This window comes from Aquarana catesbeiana, linkage group LG01 (assembly GCF_042186555.1).
Source record: "Aquarana catesbeiana isolate 2022-GZ linkage group LG01, ASM4218655v1, whole genome shotgun sequence".
NCBI lineage: Eukaryota > Metazoa > Chordata > Amphibia > Anura > Ranidae > Aquarana > Aquarana catesbeiana.
Genome location: NC_133324.1, coordinates 835084670 through 835102473, shown reverse-complemented (window position 1 = coordinate 835102473; position 17804 = coordinate 835084670). Strand labels below are relative to the sequence as shown.

At 40.9% G+C, this 17804-nt stretch overlaps 1 protein-coding gene across 9 annotated transcripts in view; it reads right to left on the bottom strand.

Moving 5' to 3' along the window:
• APBB2 (amyloid beta precursor protein binding family B member 2) overlaps positions 1–17804 on the bottom strand; it is a 488394-nt gene that overhangs the window by 247734 nt on the left and 222856 nt on the right. Inside the window, exon 1 of one of the 9 annotated variants that reach the window (XM_073608533.1) lies at positions 8445–8669. The exons of the other annotated variants lie outside the window; for them this stretch is intronic. Coding sequence (XP_073464634.1) covers positions 8445–8493 — 49 coding nt within the window. The 5' untranslated portion in view covers positions 8494–8669. Of the gene's footprint in view, positions 1–8444; positions 8670–17804 lie in introns of those variants that run through there. 9 annotated transcript variants of the gene reach the window in all.

Below are 17804 nucleotides of genomic sequence, written 5' to 3'. Positions count from 1 at the left end.
GAACGATAATTTTGAAAAAAAAACGCATTATTTTTTACATTTTGCTATAATAAATATCCCCCAAAAATATATTTTTTCCTGTTTACATCAGCATCTCCCCGTTCGTCCTCTACGTGAGGCGACTGCGGGTATCCCCGCGGCGATCGAGTCCGCGGGACCCGCGACCCGACTCACGGAGCTCCCGGGCGGCGCGCACGCAATGTCACAGCGGGGAATTCAAATGGACGTACCTGTAAGTCCATTTGCCCAGCCGTGCCATTCTGCCGACGTACATCGGCGTGCACCGGTCGGGAAGTGGTTAAGCATTATTAAAATCAGTACTCCCGAAAAAACAGCCGCTTTAAAAACATTTTTTCCAATTGATATATGTCTCATTGGGCAGGATCCGGGTCCCTATATACATTTTATGGCAAAGAACTTGCATATAAGCCTTCAGTGAGAACTTTGGATTTTGCAGGTTCAAGCCCCATTGACTTCCACTGTTCCCGCATATGTGATCTGACAGGCATTTTTGCCCGCAATAGCGCTGCTTTCTATTTGCATTAGCGTTCAGTTTCTGAGAGTTGAAGTCTTACTTGGCCTTATTTGGGTGCTATTTTCTGGGACTGCGGGATCATTTTTCAGCGCTATAGTAAATGACCCCCAATATCTACAGATGCAGTGTCCAGTGTTGCTAACCTACCAATTTACTGACACGACACCCAAAATGTAATGGAACAGCCATGTTTTTACTGGCATTTACAAAAGTGACAAAATTACAGTTTTAAGTGAAAATTTTCAGTATCTAGGCTACAAACAAGTATAATAGGTAATTAGCAATGGGATTTAAGGTAGATTTTAAAGTGATTGTAAAGTTTCATTTTTTTTTATTTTTTATTTTTATAAAAATAACAAACATGTTATACTTACCTGCTGTGTTGCAGTGGAATTGCACAGAGCAGCCAGGATCCTCCTCTTTTGGTCCAAGAAGAGGAGGATCCTGACTGCTCTGTGCAGAAGGCTCTTCTGTGCTCCCTCCTGTTGAGTGCCCCCACAATAAGCAGCTTGCTATGGGGGCAGGCAAGCCAAGTTGCTGCTCTGTGTGTCCTATTCGGTTCGGCCATGTCCCCTCTCTCCCCTGATTGCCTAACTGACTTTGACTGACAACAGCGGGAGCCAATGGCGCAGCTGCTGTGTCTCAGCCAATCAGGAGGGAGAGTGCCGGACGGCCGAGACACTCATGGACATCGCTGGACAGAGATTGGGCTCCGGTAAGTATTAAGAGGGCCGAGGGGGTGCTGCTGTACACAGAAGGCTTTTTATTTTAATACATAGAATGCATTAAGATAAAAAACCTTCTGACTTTACAACCCCTTTAAGGGCAGAAACATATTTCTTATTTTATTTTCAAAATAGTAAATAACTCAGGGACAGGACTCAGGAAGGCAAGAAACTAGGATGGGCAGGCACACACACAAATAAAATTGACTCTCACAACGGTACTGACCGCAGTGTGCAGCAGCACAGATGATGATGACACCTCACCGACACGACATGTCCCCTCCTGAGTCACAGTCTCTCTCCATGCCAGGGACCTTCAGTCCACTCCAGTCCAAACAGCACTGACAGTCCTGCTCCCGGGTTGCCTTGTTCCTGTTCTGCAGATCCGCACACATGGCTCGGCTCCCTTGCACCATGACATCACAAGACATACATTCAGACACTGCCTCTTCCAGATTCGCCTCCCACCGATGACGCCTGAACACACTGTAGCAGGCACTCTGATAGTTTCGGCTTGCTACGGACCGGAACTGTGCATGGCGAGCATCACAGTCATATTTTTTACTGGCAACCTTTTCCCGTCACTGTCATTTACTGGCAGGAGAAAAGTGCCTGTTTTTTACTGGCTGTCAGTAAAAATACAGACGGTTGGCAACACTGGCAGTGTCTATCTCAATATATATTTATAATACCATACTGGACACTGCCTTTTAGAAAAAACTTCAGGAAATTGTCCTATCTTTTGAAACTGAGAGGCTCCTTTTTATTGTAAAGTTGTTGAATCAAGATATATTGATGTTTTTTTAACTGTTATTTTGTAATTATTGCATGCCATAAAATGCCCCATTCAATTTATACCAATTATGTTGTCTGGTTTAATACTCATCATTCTGCATCTTGTTCTTACAAGCATCAACTATAGTCTCTCTAACTCAAATCACTGCTATAAGTTCCCTTTATCTTTTTTGGAAATGTAAAATATTTAATAGATGAACTTCTGGTAATGTTAAAAGCTGTTTAGAAATATAATTTCGGTAGCTGATAAAAATCACACGGCTTAATACTGATGGCAGCCCATATGTATATATACTATATACATACAGTTGTGCTCATAAGTTTACATACCCTGGCGGAGTTTATGATTTCTTGGCCATTTTTCAGAGAATATGAATAACGCAAAAACATTTCTTTCACTGATGGTTAGTGTCTGGCTGAAGCCATTTATTATCAATCAATCAATGTTTACTCTTTTTAAATCATAATGGCAACAGAAACTACCCATATGACCCTGATCAAAAGTTTACATACCCTGGTGATTTTTGCCTGATAACATGCACACAAGTTAACAGTGGTGTAGTGGGTAGCACTTTCGCCTAGCAGCAAGAAGGGTCACTGGTTCGAATCCAAACCATGACACTACCTGCCTGGAGTTTGCATGTTCTCTCTGTGCCTGCGTGGGTTTCCTCCGGGTACTCCGGTTTCCTCCCACACTCCAAAGACATGCTGGTAGGTTAATTGGATCCTGTCTAAATTGTCCCTAGTATGTATGAATGTGAGTTAGGGACCTTAGATTGTAAGCTCCTTGAGGGTAGGGACTGATGTGAATGTACAATGTATATGTAAAGCGCTGCGTAAATTGACGGCGCTATATAAGTACCTTAAATAAATAAATAAATAAAAATAAACATAAAGGGGTTTGAATGGCTATTAAAGGTAACCATCCTCACCTGTGAACTGTTTGCTTGTAATTGGTGTGTGTGTATAAAAGGTCAGTGAGTTTCTGGACTCCTGACAGATCCTGACAGATGCAACTTTCATCCAGTGCTGCACTGACGATTCTGGATTCTGAGTAATGAGGGAAGCAAAAGAATTGTCAAAGGATCTGCGGGAAAAGGTACTGTAGTTGAACTGTATAAAACAGGAAAGGGATATAAAAAGATATCCAAGGAATTGAGAATGCCAATCAGCAGTGTTCAAACTCTAATCAAGAAGTGGAAAATGAGGGGTTCTGTTGAAACCAAACCACAGTCAGGTAGACCAACTAAAATTTCAGCCACAACTGCCAGGAAAATAGTCGGGGATGCAAAGAAAAACACACAAATACAGGACTCTCTGAAAACATGTGGTGTGGCTATTTCAAGATGCACAATAAGGAGGCACTTGAACAAAGATGGGCTGCATGATGGAGTCACCAGAAGAAAGCCATTACTACACAAATGCCACAAAGTATCCCACTAACAATATGCCAAACAGCACAGAGACAAGCCTTAAACCTTCTGGCAAAAAGTCATTTGGAGTGATGAGACCAAAACTGAGCTTTTTGGCCACAATCATAAACGTTACATTTGGCGAGGATACAACAAGGCCTATGATGAAAGGTACGGAGGTGGATCACTGATGTTTTGGGGATGTGTGAGCTACAAAGGCACAAAACAATTGGTCAAAATTGTTGGCAAGATGAATGCACTATGTTATCAAAATATACTGGAGGAACATTTGCATTCATCAGGAAGCTGTGCATGGGACGTACTTGGACATTCCAACATGACAATAATCCAAAACACAAGGCCAAGTCGACCTGTCATTGGCTACAGCAGAATAAAGTGAAGGTTCTGTAGTGGCCATCTCAGTCTCCTGAGCTCAATATCAGTCATTGATCTCAAACGTGCAGTTCATGCAAGACAGCCCAAGAATTTACAGAAACTGGAGGCTTTTTGCCAAGAGGAATGGGCAGCTTTACCATCTGAGAAGATAAAGAGCCTCATCCACAAATACCACAAACGACTTCAAGCTGTCACTGATGGTAAAGGGGGCAATACATGGTATTAAGAACTGTGGTATGTAAACTTTTGATCAGGGTCATTTGGGTAGTTTCTGTTGTCAATATGATTTAAAAAGAGTAAACACAGTTGATTGATAATAAATGGCTTCTAACCATTAGTGAATAGTTTTTGTGTTATCATTCATATTCTCTTAAAAATGGCCAAGAAATCATAAATTCTGCCAGGGTATGTAAACTTATGAGCACAACTGTATATATTAGAAGAAAATAATTGATCAAGGATATTTTTTCTCCTGCCCAAATGTGGACATATTTAGCTATGTTATAAAGCTTAGATCTTCTCAATACCTGAATTCCTTTTCAAAAAGAAGAAATATAAGAAGCATGACAAAAGCTTTATGCACTGAATATTTTTTCTTTTTAACGAGAGTCACAGAAGTGTCACAGAAGTGTCTGTACTGAATGATAAAAATAACACTGCAACATCTGCAAATGTCTGCATACATTTTACTCGTATTCTCTAGTCTAAGACATGGTCTCAGAGATTCTGGCTGAAAAGATTCAATGTCTGGGAACTTTCCTGCAATCTACATACTGTATATCCAAAGAGAAATCTTCCAACCCATCCAAATGTTTTCTTTATGCAGTACAATCCTGCACCATGTCCCTTTGAACATAAAATTAACCCTAAACTGAATGTATAATGTGTAACTACACACAAGCTGGGCATTGTGCTGTTCTCTGTTATTTGAACCATTTTATTATCAATGTCTGCTATCAACCACCAATGAAAACAAGGTGAGGGCTTTACTATTACTGCTATGATCACAAATAAAAGAGGGATTTTTTTGCTCCTAGAGGCACCATGTTGGGCATTACTTTACTCCCACTTTTTTTTCAGTTTCCCTCCAGGCCCTATTTTGCCTAAAACATTGTAAATTAGGGAAGGTGCTACACTACACATGCCACATTTTTCTTTTTGGTCCCTGAAGGCATCCCTCCTGAAAACATTTCTGAGCTTCTGCACATCAGGCAGAATAATATTCCTGAATATTTGTTCACACTCTCTGCATGCCTACAGCTGCTGCCGTCTTTCTTTCAACGGTGGATGTGTATCTGTTAGGCTCCATGCACAGGCGATTTGAATCGTGGGCGGAATCGCTGCTATTCTGCCTGAGATTCCAAATCGCGGCAAAATGTATGACACGTTTGCAATGCCATTACTTCTTGGCAAAATCGTGGTGCAATATTGCCACAATAAATCAAGCTGCAACTGCGGCAAAATTGCAACGCGCAAAGCTTGTCCCTCAAAAAGGAAAAGGGGCTTCTTTTGGGCGACAGCGTCGTGCAATGCGATCTGCCATGATTGCAGCGCGATTTATCGCACGCCAATCATGGCAAAATAACACCGCGATTGGGGTACCATTAGGAATTAATATCATCGCAAACGTGCCCCGCGTTTTGGCACAATTTGGAATCGCCTAGGTGTGAATGGAGCCTAAACCTGAGGTGTTGCTGCCTCTGACTGCTAGTTTGCGAGAGCTAGTAATATCACTACTATGCAAATCACTGTTCTCCATGCTGGAGGCTCTGACATGGGGAAGCAAAGCTCAGCCTCTCCTAAGATTGTTGCCTCTACACAGATAAACAGTGCAGAACAAGGCATTAAAAGTGAATAGAGGGGAAAAGATCTACTGCAGACACAGACCACAGACCCTCTGCCTAAATTTTTTTGGGCATAACTTCTAGAATTCAGTTCATTTAAGTGTATTTGTGTATATGATTTGAATATTATACTAAATAAGGGTGGCCATAAATATATCTGATCTTGTCTCTGATACAACTGCCTAATGTTTCCCTCGGGCAACATCAGGCCATTTAGAAAAGGTTTTTTACATTTGCTTGAAAATCCAAGTTGGTCTGTAACAGGATGATGTGATGTATTCAGACAAGGTGGGGCAGGGCTCAATATCCCAGGAGATACAAGTGTCAAAAATGACATTACTAGATTTATTCTCATGTAGGTATGGTGATCGGAGTGCTTTTAGGAGTTATTTAGGTTGTTAAAATGTTACTAAACCCTCAACAGTAAAATCAGTCGGTATATCCAGTAAAGTATGCTCTCTGTGGAACCTAAGAGTTTAAACCTCTGCATTATGTGAAAAGGCTGTTTGATCCTGCCTTCTCTGACCCTCCCCTACTTCCACTGACCCCAAACCATCTCCTGATAAGAAAGAGCCTTGGAGGCACTCTGCACATGCTCAGTTTGGTGTGTATTGCTAGAGGGGTCATGCAGCCTCATAGGCAGTCAGAGGAGAATGAAAACTCCTCCTACAAGCTTTAATCAGTCCTCAGCCGGACACTGATAGAAGTCACAAGAATGTGATATACTGCCGATGAGAAAATGTATTTAGCAGTTTATATTTACTAAAATAATTGCATTCCCATGTTTAGTGTAATGTGGGAGACCATATAGTGAATGCAGGGTCCCTAGTTTAGTACAACTTTAATTTTTTTTTTACTTAGAAGCCAGGGTATGCCCAATTGTTTTGTCACTTTCAAGTTTAAGCTTCAATAAAAAGTTGCAAAAAAAAAATTGCTGCAAATTCTTCATGCAATTAGGCTACTCCTTTCCTGTTCTCAATCAAATGTATATGCAATGACTGCACCACACCAACGCCATCAACTAAGTTTCAAAACCCCACATGATGGGTGCCAGTCCTTTCAAGCACAGCATATACTTGGCCACCTGTTGATTATCAAGCTGATATCGACAAATTCATGGCCACCTTAAGAGGCAATGATAGATTAAAGTGTTGATAAACTCACAACAGTAAAATCAGTCTGTATATGCAGTAAAGCATGCTTCTTATACTCACTGTGGAACCTAAGGGGTTCATCCTTTGCATTGTGTATAAAGGCTGTTTGATCCTGTCTTCTCTGATCCTCCCTTCTTCCACTGTCTCAAAAAATAACCTGATATTTACAGAGCCAGGGGATGGGTTGCACATGCTTAGTTTGGTGTGTATTGCTAGAGAGTAGAGAGGTTTTTTTTTCTTGGGAGGGTGCATGTGATCAGCACAGAACCAATCAGCACTGTCCAGACATGTCCAGACAGAGGATAAAGGGAGAATGAAAACTCCTCCTACAAGCTTTACTAGGAACTGATAGAAGTCACAAGGCTGCTATATACTTATGATGAGAAACATTATTTATCAGTTTATATTTACTAAAATTATTGCATTTCCATGTTCTGTGTACTGTGGGAGAACAGACATATTGAACATAGGGTCCCTGGCTTAGTAACTCTTTAAAGTGGACCTTCAGTCATTTTTTCAACTTTTCATCTATTAAATCCTCTGCCCTTGTTGTTTTAACTTTGGATAGTAAAACATTTTTTTCTGCCAGTAAATACCTTATACAGCCCACTTCCTGTTTCTTGTCTGGTAAAAAGCCTAGGCTTATCACATCCTAAACTGCTCTCTCTCTAACTCTTGTGAGACTGTGTGTGTGTGTGTGTGTGTGTGTGGGGGGGGGGGGGTCATAAGAGCGCCAATGAAAGCTGCAGAGCTGGAGGTGTGCCTCTGTGTGTCTGTGTAAATCCAGGAAGTGAACAGGGAGCAGCTTCAGCTGCCCACAGTTAAAATGGTTGCAGCCAGACTTACTGTAGGGAGATATCTGCAGCATATTTGGCAAGTACAGAATCACAGTATATATAAAATAATATGCAAAGTGGTTGGAGGGAAGCTTCAGAATGGCAAAGATGTTTTATTAAAAATTATGTGAGCAGACTGCAGTTCCTCTTTACTGTACCAGATTTTATTAGTTGGGTTGGCTACTAACTCCAAAGATGAGCCCAGCCAGTGCGCTGACATCTGCTTTCACGTACTGCACTACAAGGCCCTTGTCACTGGTGTCACTGTGGAAGCAGTAACGTTACAGACTGAGCGTATTTAATTCTGACTCTCAGGTCACAAGACACTGATGGCATCACTATGACTGAACATTGGGTCAGCCCACAAAATGTCTGCCCCCACAGTAAAGATAAGAAGGTTCATTTATTTACATTATTGACCATAAAATAAGCAATGTACAATTGAATCTGCAGAGGATTCTCTATTTCTAAAAATGAACAACAGTGACAGTTTGTGCAGCATCCACGTGTATATATACTCCAAGAGTAAAAATAAGATCACTGCAGATTATACACTATAATAAAAGTACATTTTGTTATGTATCTTTTAATGCACATTATCTGATTTTTTTTGTTGCATAGTTTTCTATTTTTTAGGGCTAGGCTTTTTTTTTTTGCATTCTTTGGATGAAAGAAAAAAAAAGCTAAGCAATGTAATAACTACTGAATATCACAAAGGTAACAGAGAAGGAAAACAGCATCACCTACCCTCATAATTAACAATCACGATGGTCAGCATACATTCTCTCCCCAGCATCCTGGCAGAAGTGGAGGACTAGAGACCACCTCCTCAACACGGACAAAACAATACACTAACATCTATTTTTGGTATCACTGCTCATCACAGAGCGAGAAATAAACAGCAGGAGAGCTGGAAATTTGGAATGCTCCATCTTCGTAGCATGAGCGGCTGTCATGGTAACACAAAGAGCATCTCTCCTGCAGTAACTGAGAACCAGTCACGTGGCGAGCTACGAAAATTCAGTGACACGGCCTGCACTACAGCAGATGTTCACACATTACTAGCCATCCACAAATCTAGACATGCCCACTTTTTGAAAACATGGAACTAGAAAGCATTTAGGAGGCAATCATTTATCATGCAATCAGATATTCACATGAGTTTTTTGTTGAGCGATATCAATGACATAGGGCTGGAATCTTTGATTGGCCATTTTCCACTCAGGTGTTGCTTCTGGTAATCCAAGGCCATGGCATGGACTCACAAGATGATTTGGTGCCCAACATGCTCAATATAATGAAAGTAAGAAGAGGCACCCACCTATGAACACTGCATTCAAATTCACTTCATGCAATATTAAACAGTTTAAAGGTAACCTGTCAAGATAGCAATATTAAGGCTGACCTCCTTCTGAAAATGCTAGTTGCCTGGCTAGTATGTACAAGCTTCAACAGCTTGAGTAATATACAGTACGTAGAACAAGTAGACAGATCAGGACATAGTAGTCCTTATCTGTACATTTGTTCTGCATCAGTGATTCAAAATATTGAAGCAAGAGGGACATTAGTTATAATTACACAGGTCACACATAAATCTTGTCCACAATTTCAACAATTCATTCATAACAGCTATGTTTCCTATGCTGTGATTGGCCCACAGCAATCACATGGTACCTGGGCAAAAAAAAAATAAAACAATCCCAGATCACCCCTCAGAGCGACACTAAACTACTCTGATGAAAGAATGTAAAAAAAAAAAAAAACAATGTTAAAAAAATGTAATAACAAATTATTATTATTATTTTTATTTTTTTTAACATACTGTCACAAGTCAGTGTCCTTGATCACCGCACACCAGTGAATAAAGGGACTAGAGGACCTTAGTTATGAGGAAAAATTACGAGCACTGAACGTGTTCTCTCTGGAGATGGGACGCGTGAGAGAGGATATGATTCCAATGTACAAATACCATACTGGTGACTCCACAATAGGGATAAAACATTTCCGCGAAAGGGAAATTTAAAAGACAAGTGTCCCTTCACTAAAATTAGAAGAGAAGCGTTTTAACCTTAAACTGCATAGAGGGTTCTTTACTGTAAGAGCGGTAAGAATATGGAATTCTCTTTCCAAAAGCAGTGGTTTTAGCGGGGAGCATCAATAATTTCAAAAAACTATTAGATAGGCATCTAAACTACCTTAACATACAGGGATATACAATGTAATACTGACATAAAAGCACACACACAGGTTGGACTTTGATGGACTTGTGTCTTTTTTCAACATCACCAACTATGTAAGAATGTGACACCCCCAAATTGGTTTGCAGATCTCAGTGCAAACTATGAAATGGTACAGGAATTGGATCACATGGGTGTGATTAAAAAAAGGGTCCTGCACCATTTTGGTGGGAACGCAATGCGATTTCAGCCATACAGTTTGCATCGCACAGACATCGCATGTGATATGCACAGCAATGCGGTGCAAATCACATGCGATGTCTGTGATCGCACCAGTATGAACCCAGCATTAAAGTTCCAGCAACTTCAAAGTAGTTCATGCGCTACTTTGGTCTGATTTTAATGAAACTTGAGGGCCATAGACTTAACCCTCAGAAGTTGCATGAAAGTTGTACATGAATGTTATACAATGGAACTTGTGTGCAACAGTTGTCCATTATCACCAGTCATAGCCAAAATCCAAGTCGCACCCATCCCAAGTTGCACTCCAAAGTCTGCGCAGCTAAGTCCTACAAGTGTGAATGGAGACTTAGGCATCATTCTCACGAGGCGGATCTGCTGCCTTGGAGTCCGCCTCTGTCCACCAGCTCAGCGGGAGATCTCTCCGTTGATCTCCACTGAGCCGGCGGATGACAGGTCCCTCTCTGCTCACTGAGCGGAGAGGGGCTTGTCAAGCGCTGCTAGTTACTATGGAGAGATCGGACGAAAACGGACAGCATGTCCGTGTTCATCAGATCTCACTCGATCCGATCTGCCAGGGACGGATGCGAACGTAGGGGCATCCGTCTGATTTTAGCGGATTGGACCGGGTCGGATGTCAGTTGACATGTGACTCTGCGTATTCTTGAGTAAAAAAAAAAAAATACAAAAATCTGCATTCCCAGTCAGTATTTTGCGCTGGTACACGCAAATGCGCACAAATATGCACATATGAGCATGAATATTAACCACTTTCCGCCCATGCTATAGCCGAATGATGGCTACAGCACCGTCTTCCAGTGCTGGGAGGGCGTCAATAGATGTCCTCCCGTGATCGCGCTGCTCGCGTTCCAGACGCACACTGTGATCACAGAGTCCATCGCGCTTGGCTGATCACAGAGTATGGTAAAATGCCAATCACAGCGGGCCCTTTACCACATGAACAGCTGACAGCTGATCAAGAAGTAAACAGGAGCCGGTTACCTTTTTTTTCTCCTCACGGTCAGCGTGAAGTGAAAAGAATGTATAAATATGTGGTGCTACCTCATCAAACCTACAACAGCAAATAATATGTATTAAAATGAACCCATATTATTTGCTGTTGTAGGTTTGATGAGGTAGCGCCACATATTTAAACATTCCAGTTTGATCTTGAGCTTCGCGAGTACACTCTTTCATGTTGGCAGCTTCCCGTGTCTGTTAGAGGGTTAGGTTGTGCGCACTAGACTCTCTGTCTGTTTGCAAGTGAAAAGAATAAAGCCGGTAACTGGCTTCTGTTGCAGGGACAACGATCCCTATCTGTGCTACACATCAGTGGCCACAAGTGCTGCTAATCAGTGCCCACAAATGCCATCTATCAGTGTCAATCAGTGCCCACGAGTGTCACCTTTCAGTGCCAATCAATGCCCACTAGTGCCACCTTTCAGTGCCATCAGTAGTGCCCATCAGTGCCATCAATCACTGCTGCCAATCAGTGCCTCATCATCAGTGTCACCCACCAGTGCCGCCTACCAGTGCCCATCAGTGCCGCCTATCAGTCCCAATCAGTGCCACCTATCAGTGCTCATCAGTGCTGCCTATCAGTGCCCATGAGTGCTCATCAGTGCCGCCTATCAGTGCCACCTCTCAGTGCCCATCAGTGCCACCTATCAGTGCCTCCTCATCAGTGCTCATCAGTGCAGCCTCATCAGTGCCGCCTCATCATTGCCACCTCATCAGTGCCACCTCATCAGTGCCTATCAGTGCCCATCAGTGCAGCCTCATCAGCGCACATCAGTGATAGGGAAAAATTACCGTTTGAAAAATGTTATAACAAACTATGAAAAAACATTTTTTTTTCAAAATGTTTGGTCTTATTTTGGTTTCTTAAGCAAAATATCAAAAACCCAGTGGTACTTAAATACCATCAAAAGAAAGCTCTACTTGTGTTTAAAAAAATGTTACAAATGTTGTTTAGGTACAGTGTTGCATGACCACGCTATCGTCATTTAAATTGCAACAGCACTGAAAGCTGAAAATTGGCCTGGTCAGGAAGGTGATGTAAGTGCCCAGTGGGCAAGTGGTTAATGGATTTTTTTCTAGGACTGTATAAAATTTACGGACAACACAAAGTTACACACAACACAAACACCTGAAATTACGCCCAGAAATGTTGATGCTCAAACATTACTACCATGTGCAAGAGGCCACTCTTTGACCACTTGTTTGTGCAAAATTCCTTGAGATACAAGATGTTTGTGGGTTTCTTTGCATGAACTGCCTGTCCCAAAATCCTCTTACATAATTTCAACTGAAATCAAATTAGGACTTTAACTAGGGCAGTCAATAACCCTCTTTTTCGTTTTTTGAACCATTCCTTGGTGGATTTGCCAATGTGCTTCAGATTTTTACTGTGTTGAAACAATAATTTCCGAATTAACTGTAATTTTTGGACAATAGACTCACATTCTCATCAACAGCAATTTATTATGATGCAGAATGTATACTTGACTTGAGGACTGTGAGCTGCCCAGTCCTTGAAGCAGCAAAGTAACCCCCAACCATAACAGTTCCACCACCATGCTTCACAGTTATTGTGAGGTGTTTTTTTTCTAAAAAGAATGTCCTCAGTTTGTAGTAAACAAGTCTACTGCTACCATGGCTAAACATCTATAAATTTGATTGATCAGTCTTCAGCACATTTTTTCAGAACGCCTGGTCTTTATCTATATCTGGTATTTATCTATATGCTCAATGGCAAACTGTAATACTGTTCTAATGTTTGTTTTTGGACAGAAAAGTCATTTTCTTAACACACTTCTTATGCAGGCTAAATGGGTGCGATCTCTTTCTAATTGTAGCTGTAGGCAGTTTGAACTCAACTGCTGAATTGAATTTTAATTGGATTGAATTTGAATTGAATTTGCTGGGCCAGTCCTGGACAAATTAGAAGTAGTTTAAAATGTACACCACTTGTAAATTATTTTTCTAACAGTGGGATGATTGCTTTTCAATCATTTGGTAATGTGTTCCCTTTCCAGGTTCCTAGGCATCCACAACTTTCTTTCTGAGGGCCTTAGAGCGCTCTATTGATCATGGCACATGTCAATAGCAAAAATAACATCAGAGCCTAGAAGCCTGAGGTTTTCAATAAAACAGTTCCACTTACAATCCATAAGGAGGTTCTAAGCAGCCTAACTGACGCCTAATCTGGAACACCGTATTCTAATTCCATGGATCTGAAGTGCTGGCAAATGTAGAGGTGTACTTAATTTTTCCGTCTAACAAATGTGCATTTTTGTTACTCTGTATTCATGAAAATTATTACATGTCAGTTTTATGTATAATTTGATTAAGTATATTACCTTTATCTGTAGGCATTTTTTGATTCTAATGTTTGCGTCTTCAAGTATATTTGAAAAACTTCCACTTTTTCACATGACTGAAATTGGAGCAATGCCCAGATGTTAGTATGTCCATAAATAATGTCCATAAATAATAATTGAAGTTAATTGGGCAAACAAGATCCACCATAGACAGTAAATATCACAAGCGTAGTGTACATTATTACATGTGTCTGTTGTTTACACTTGACTGTCCATACTTATATACAACACAATTAGCCATTGCAGTCCACTGACCTTGGTTGTTTTATATGAGTATAAATGTATATTACTTACTGAATTATGTGTTTGTTACATGAGGGAAAGAGGTTAGAGTTTGCTGTTTTTGTGAAGTGTTTGATACCTGTGATGACTTCAGACGCATATGTCTGGCAGCGTCCTTTTCTTGTTGGTTATAATAAATCAAAGTAGAGGAATTCGACATTTTGCATGTTTGCCATAAGCAAATTTGTGATTTTCTTGATATGATTATCGCTACTTTACTACTATCACTACTACTTGATCTTTGCTAATTGGGAATGGATAACTGTTTTAAAGAATGTGCCAGTCACTGGAAACAATAAAAATCTTTGGATAAAAAGAAAAAACAATGGCCTGATAGTCCCATTATTTATAAAGAGCTCCCACCAAATCCCACAAAAAGTTTTGGGCCCACATTCATGACGAACCTACATATAAAGTATTTATAGCTGTTTACACACTTTTTTATTTTTTTACACAAAACAGTTTCTGCACATAAGCAACTACTTGACCGACATTACTTGAGGACATAATATTCTGGCAGTCTACATATGGGCAGGTGCAATGACCTAGGACATACATAACCTCTGCCTCCTGAACCCACAGGCTCCCGCTGCCAATCACTGGAGTTCACATTTGCAACATCTGCAATTATTTGTAACCCCTATCACAGACTAACCTTGACCACACCATTTTCACCTCCAGAGGGTTCTGTGGAAATACTTAGTCACAGAAGCAGATGGAACAGCTCAGAGGTCTCAGTGGTGGCTTGCTACTGTATATAAACACATAAACACATCATCTCACTCTTAGATGCACACTCAGAAGCTCTCAATGCAGCAGCAAGCACTTGACCAACAGGACTCTTTGTGACCCTAAAGCCTGGCACACTCGATGAGAGTATCAAAAGAATGATCGTCCATTCTTTTTTTCTGCATGCTAATCTCATATAAAAAATGAAGTGGTTACTAAAGTTACACAAATTCTCGTACGACAGAATAAAAATTTGGAAGTGATGTAATGTATTGTATTGTATTTGTATTGTAATTTTGGACGAAAATTAAATTATATAATCGTACGATCTGGTATCGTACAAGAAAATGTTCATGTTTGTCCCTTTGGATATCAGATGAACTGTCATGATCAGCCCTCAAAAGCTGTGTACCAACGATCGGATTATCGTACGATCACTTTGAAAGCATTTTTTTTCGTACGATTTTCTGATGTGTGTACGGGCCATAAAACTATTCAAGTCCACCAACAGTTCCTTGTACTGGGTAAACTCAGGCTTTAAGCCATACAGTCTGAGCCTGCTGCTATATGGACATTTCTCCCACCATTTCAATTCCAGGACCTTCATTTTTGTTAGGGAAAGATTGAATAGGTGGAGACTCCTGTCCTCCATGCTCTCTGAAGCTAAAACCTCTGAGCCTTTCCCCTGCATTTCAAGGACCTTTCTTTTCGCTGGAGACAGACTGAATAGGCAGCCTCCTGCTCTCCATGATGGCAGAAGGCTAAAACCACTGAACCCTACTGTGTCAATTACACCTAGAGGTGCATTCCTATATGCTTTGGAGTCCTGCCCTGCACAGCATATTTAATGGGAATGCTGCACTCCACCCCTTGAGAAGTGTACACTCTACAGATACACCATTCCTACCATAAACTGTCCCAAAAAAAAAAAAAAATACTGAAAATTGCCAGCTTGTCCAGTTGTCTTTTATTTTTCTGTTCTGATGTTTTCTTTTCATACACAGTCAGAATATGCTAGTGTGCATAGAAGTGGAGTGGCCTTTTTGTTTTATGACGAAGCATGTAGCCACCAAAACTTACTCTCTACAAAAGCAGAAATAAGCAGAGACAGTTAAGTGAACTATAATACAACATAAAGCATCTGTCTACCAACCCTTCCTCTCAGATAATTAAATACATTATTTGCATATTGGCCCCAACTACAACTACAGAATGTTGACTACAATGGGAAGGCTAAAAAACTAAAAATACACTATGTAAACTTACAGAATTGTAATCTACTGTAAACCCATAATTGGTTACCGTTATTGTTATTATATTCATATTCATCCCAGCATACTAAAAATTTCCACCTGTCTAACCTGTCAAATTCCATAAATTTACCTTAAAAGAGAAGAATGGCCAAAGCTTTTTTGGTCATACTACAGTTCTGGTTCACACTAGTTCTCTTACTTTTGCACCCCTGTGAACCAGAGTCATCCCATAGTGAGCTATTGCCCGCTGTTAGCTGATGTCCTCGATCAGCTCTCTGGTAAGCTCGCAGAACCACTGGCTTCATCCTGGGCTTACTGGTGGGACTGTAGAGCTCGGAAAGGCATCCGTTAGCAGCCCTCCCGCAAGCTGTAAAAGCAATTCAGCAAGCACCAGCTCAAAAAAACAATACCAACATGATGCCTGTAGCTGCAGGCATCTTCCTGATATACCACTTGAAACTGCTGACGTATATGTAAGTTAGACCAGTGTTTCTCAACTCCAGTCCTCAAGGCGCCCCAACAGGTCATGTTTTCAGGCTCTCCATTATTTTGCACAGGTGATTTGATCAGTTTCACTGCTTTGGTAATTACCCCAGCCGTTTCATCTGAGGGAAATCCTGAAAACATGACCTGTTGGGGCGCCTTGAGGACTGGAGTTGAGAAACACTGAGTTAGACGGTCTTCAAGTAGAATTCGAAAAAGTCCCAAAAATGAAATTTGGAAAAAGTCCAAATGTGAAAAGTCCCAAAAAATAAGTGTTCTGTGCAATATGTAAAAACGTTACGTCAGTGATTTCAAGGAAGTGCACGACTCTTACCAGAAGCTTAGGACCTTCTGCTCAGAAAGATAAAAAGCGTATGGGAAAATTGCTATGTACCATCCATCTCAAGAGCATCCAACATGTCTCTGGTCCAGACCAACACTTAATAAAAGTGGTGTTCCACCATTACAAAGGTAAAGATGGCCTTGGGAAAGGAATAGACACAGCTGATAGTGTTAACCTGTACAGCATGGTTTATTAGAACAAAATAACATACTCACAGTAAAACAGCTAAAAATGGCATATAGAACCTTAATCACGCCACCGCCCAGCCTTTGTGAGGTTGTCAACCCAGCAAATTCCTCCCTATGCATTTTGTCATCAACGGACGGCATCGGGGACAGGTGTGTGGCGGATGACCAAAAGAAGAGCAAGGGGTGGAGCCACTCTCAGTGACAGTTAACAATATTACCAAATCACAAACATATTCAAGAGACTCTAACACATACCTAAAATGCAAGGAATTGCCAATAGAGCCAAATAGATTTAAAACAAAGGTTTGTAAAAAAACATATTAAAAATGATCCAGTGGAATTTGAGATAGCACTATCAAGTGACCAGAGGATAGATTGCACTCATTCCATTGAAGGAAAAAGATGCCAACTGCAGTGGGGAGGGGAGAGTTGCTAAACTGCTCTTACTATAATACATTTCAAAAATTGCACAATCATAAATAACTTTAAAAATGTGTAAAATATAAATTAGACCCCAAGAAGTAAAAGGTATAACATTTAAATAAAAAGAAGATCAAAAAATTGAAAAAAATTGAGCAGGTATAGAAAATTAGTTATTATTAAAGTGGTTGTAAAGGCAGAAGTTTTTTTTTATCTTAATGCATTATATGCATTAAGATAAAAAGCCTTCTGTGTGCAGCAGCCCCCCCCCCCAGCACCCCCTAATACTTACCTGAGCCCCATCTCTGTCCAGCGATGTCCACAAAGGTCTTGGCCATCCGGGACTCTCCAGCCTGATTGGCTGAGACACAGCAGCGGTGTCATTGGCTCCTGTGGCTGTCAATCAAATTCAGTTGGCCAATCAGGGGAGAAAGGGGCGGGGCCAAATGGCAAATCTGTGTCTGAACTGTGTCACAAGCTCCTGGCTGTGGGGGACTCGACAGGAGGGAGGGGCCAGGAGCAGCAAAGAGGCAACCGAGAGGAGGAGGATCCAGGCAAAACCAACTGTATAAAGCAGGTAAGTATAACATGTTTATTTTTTATTTTTTT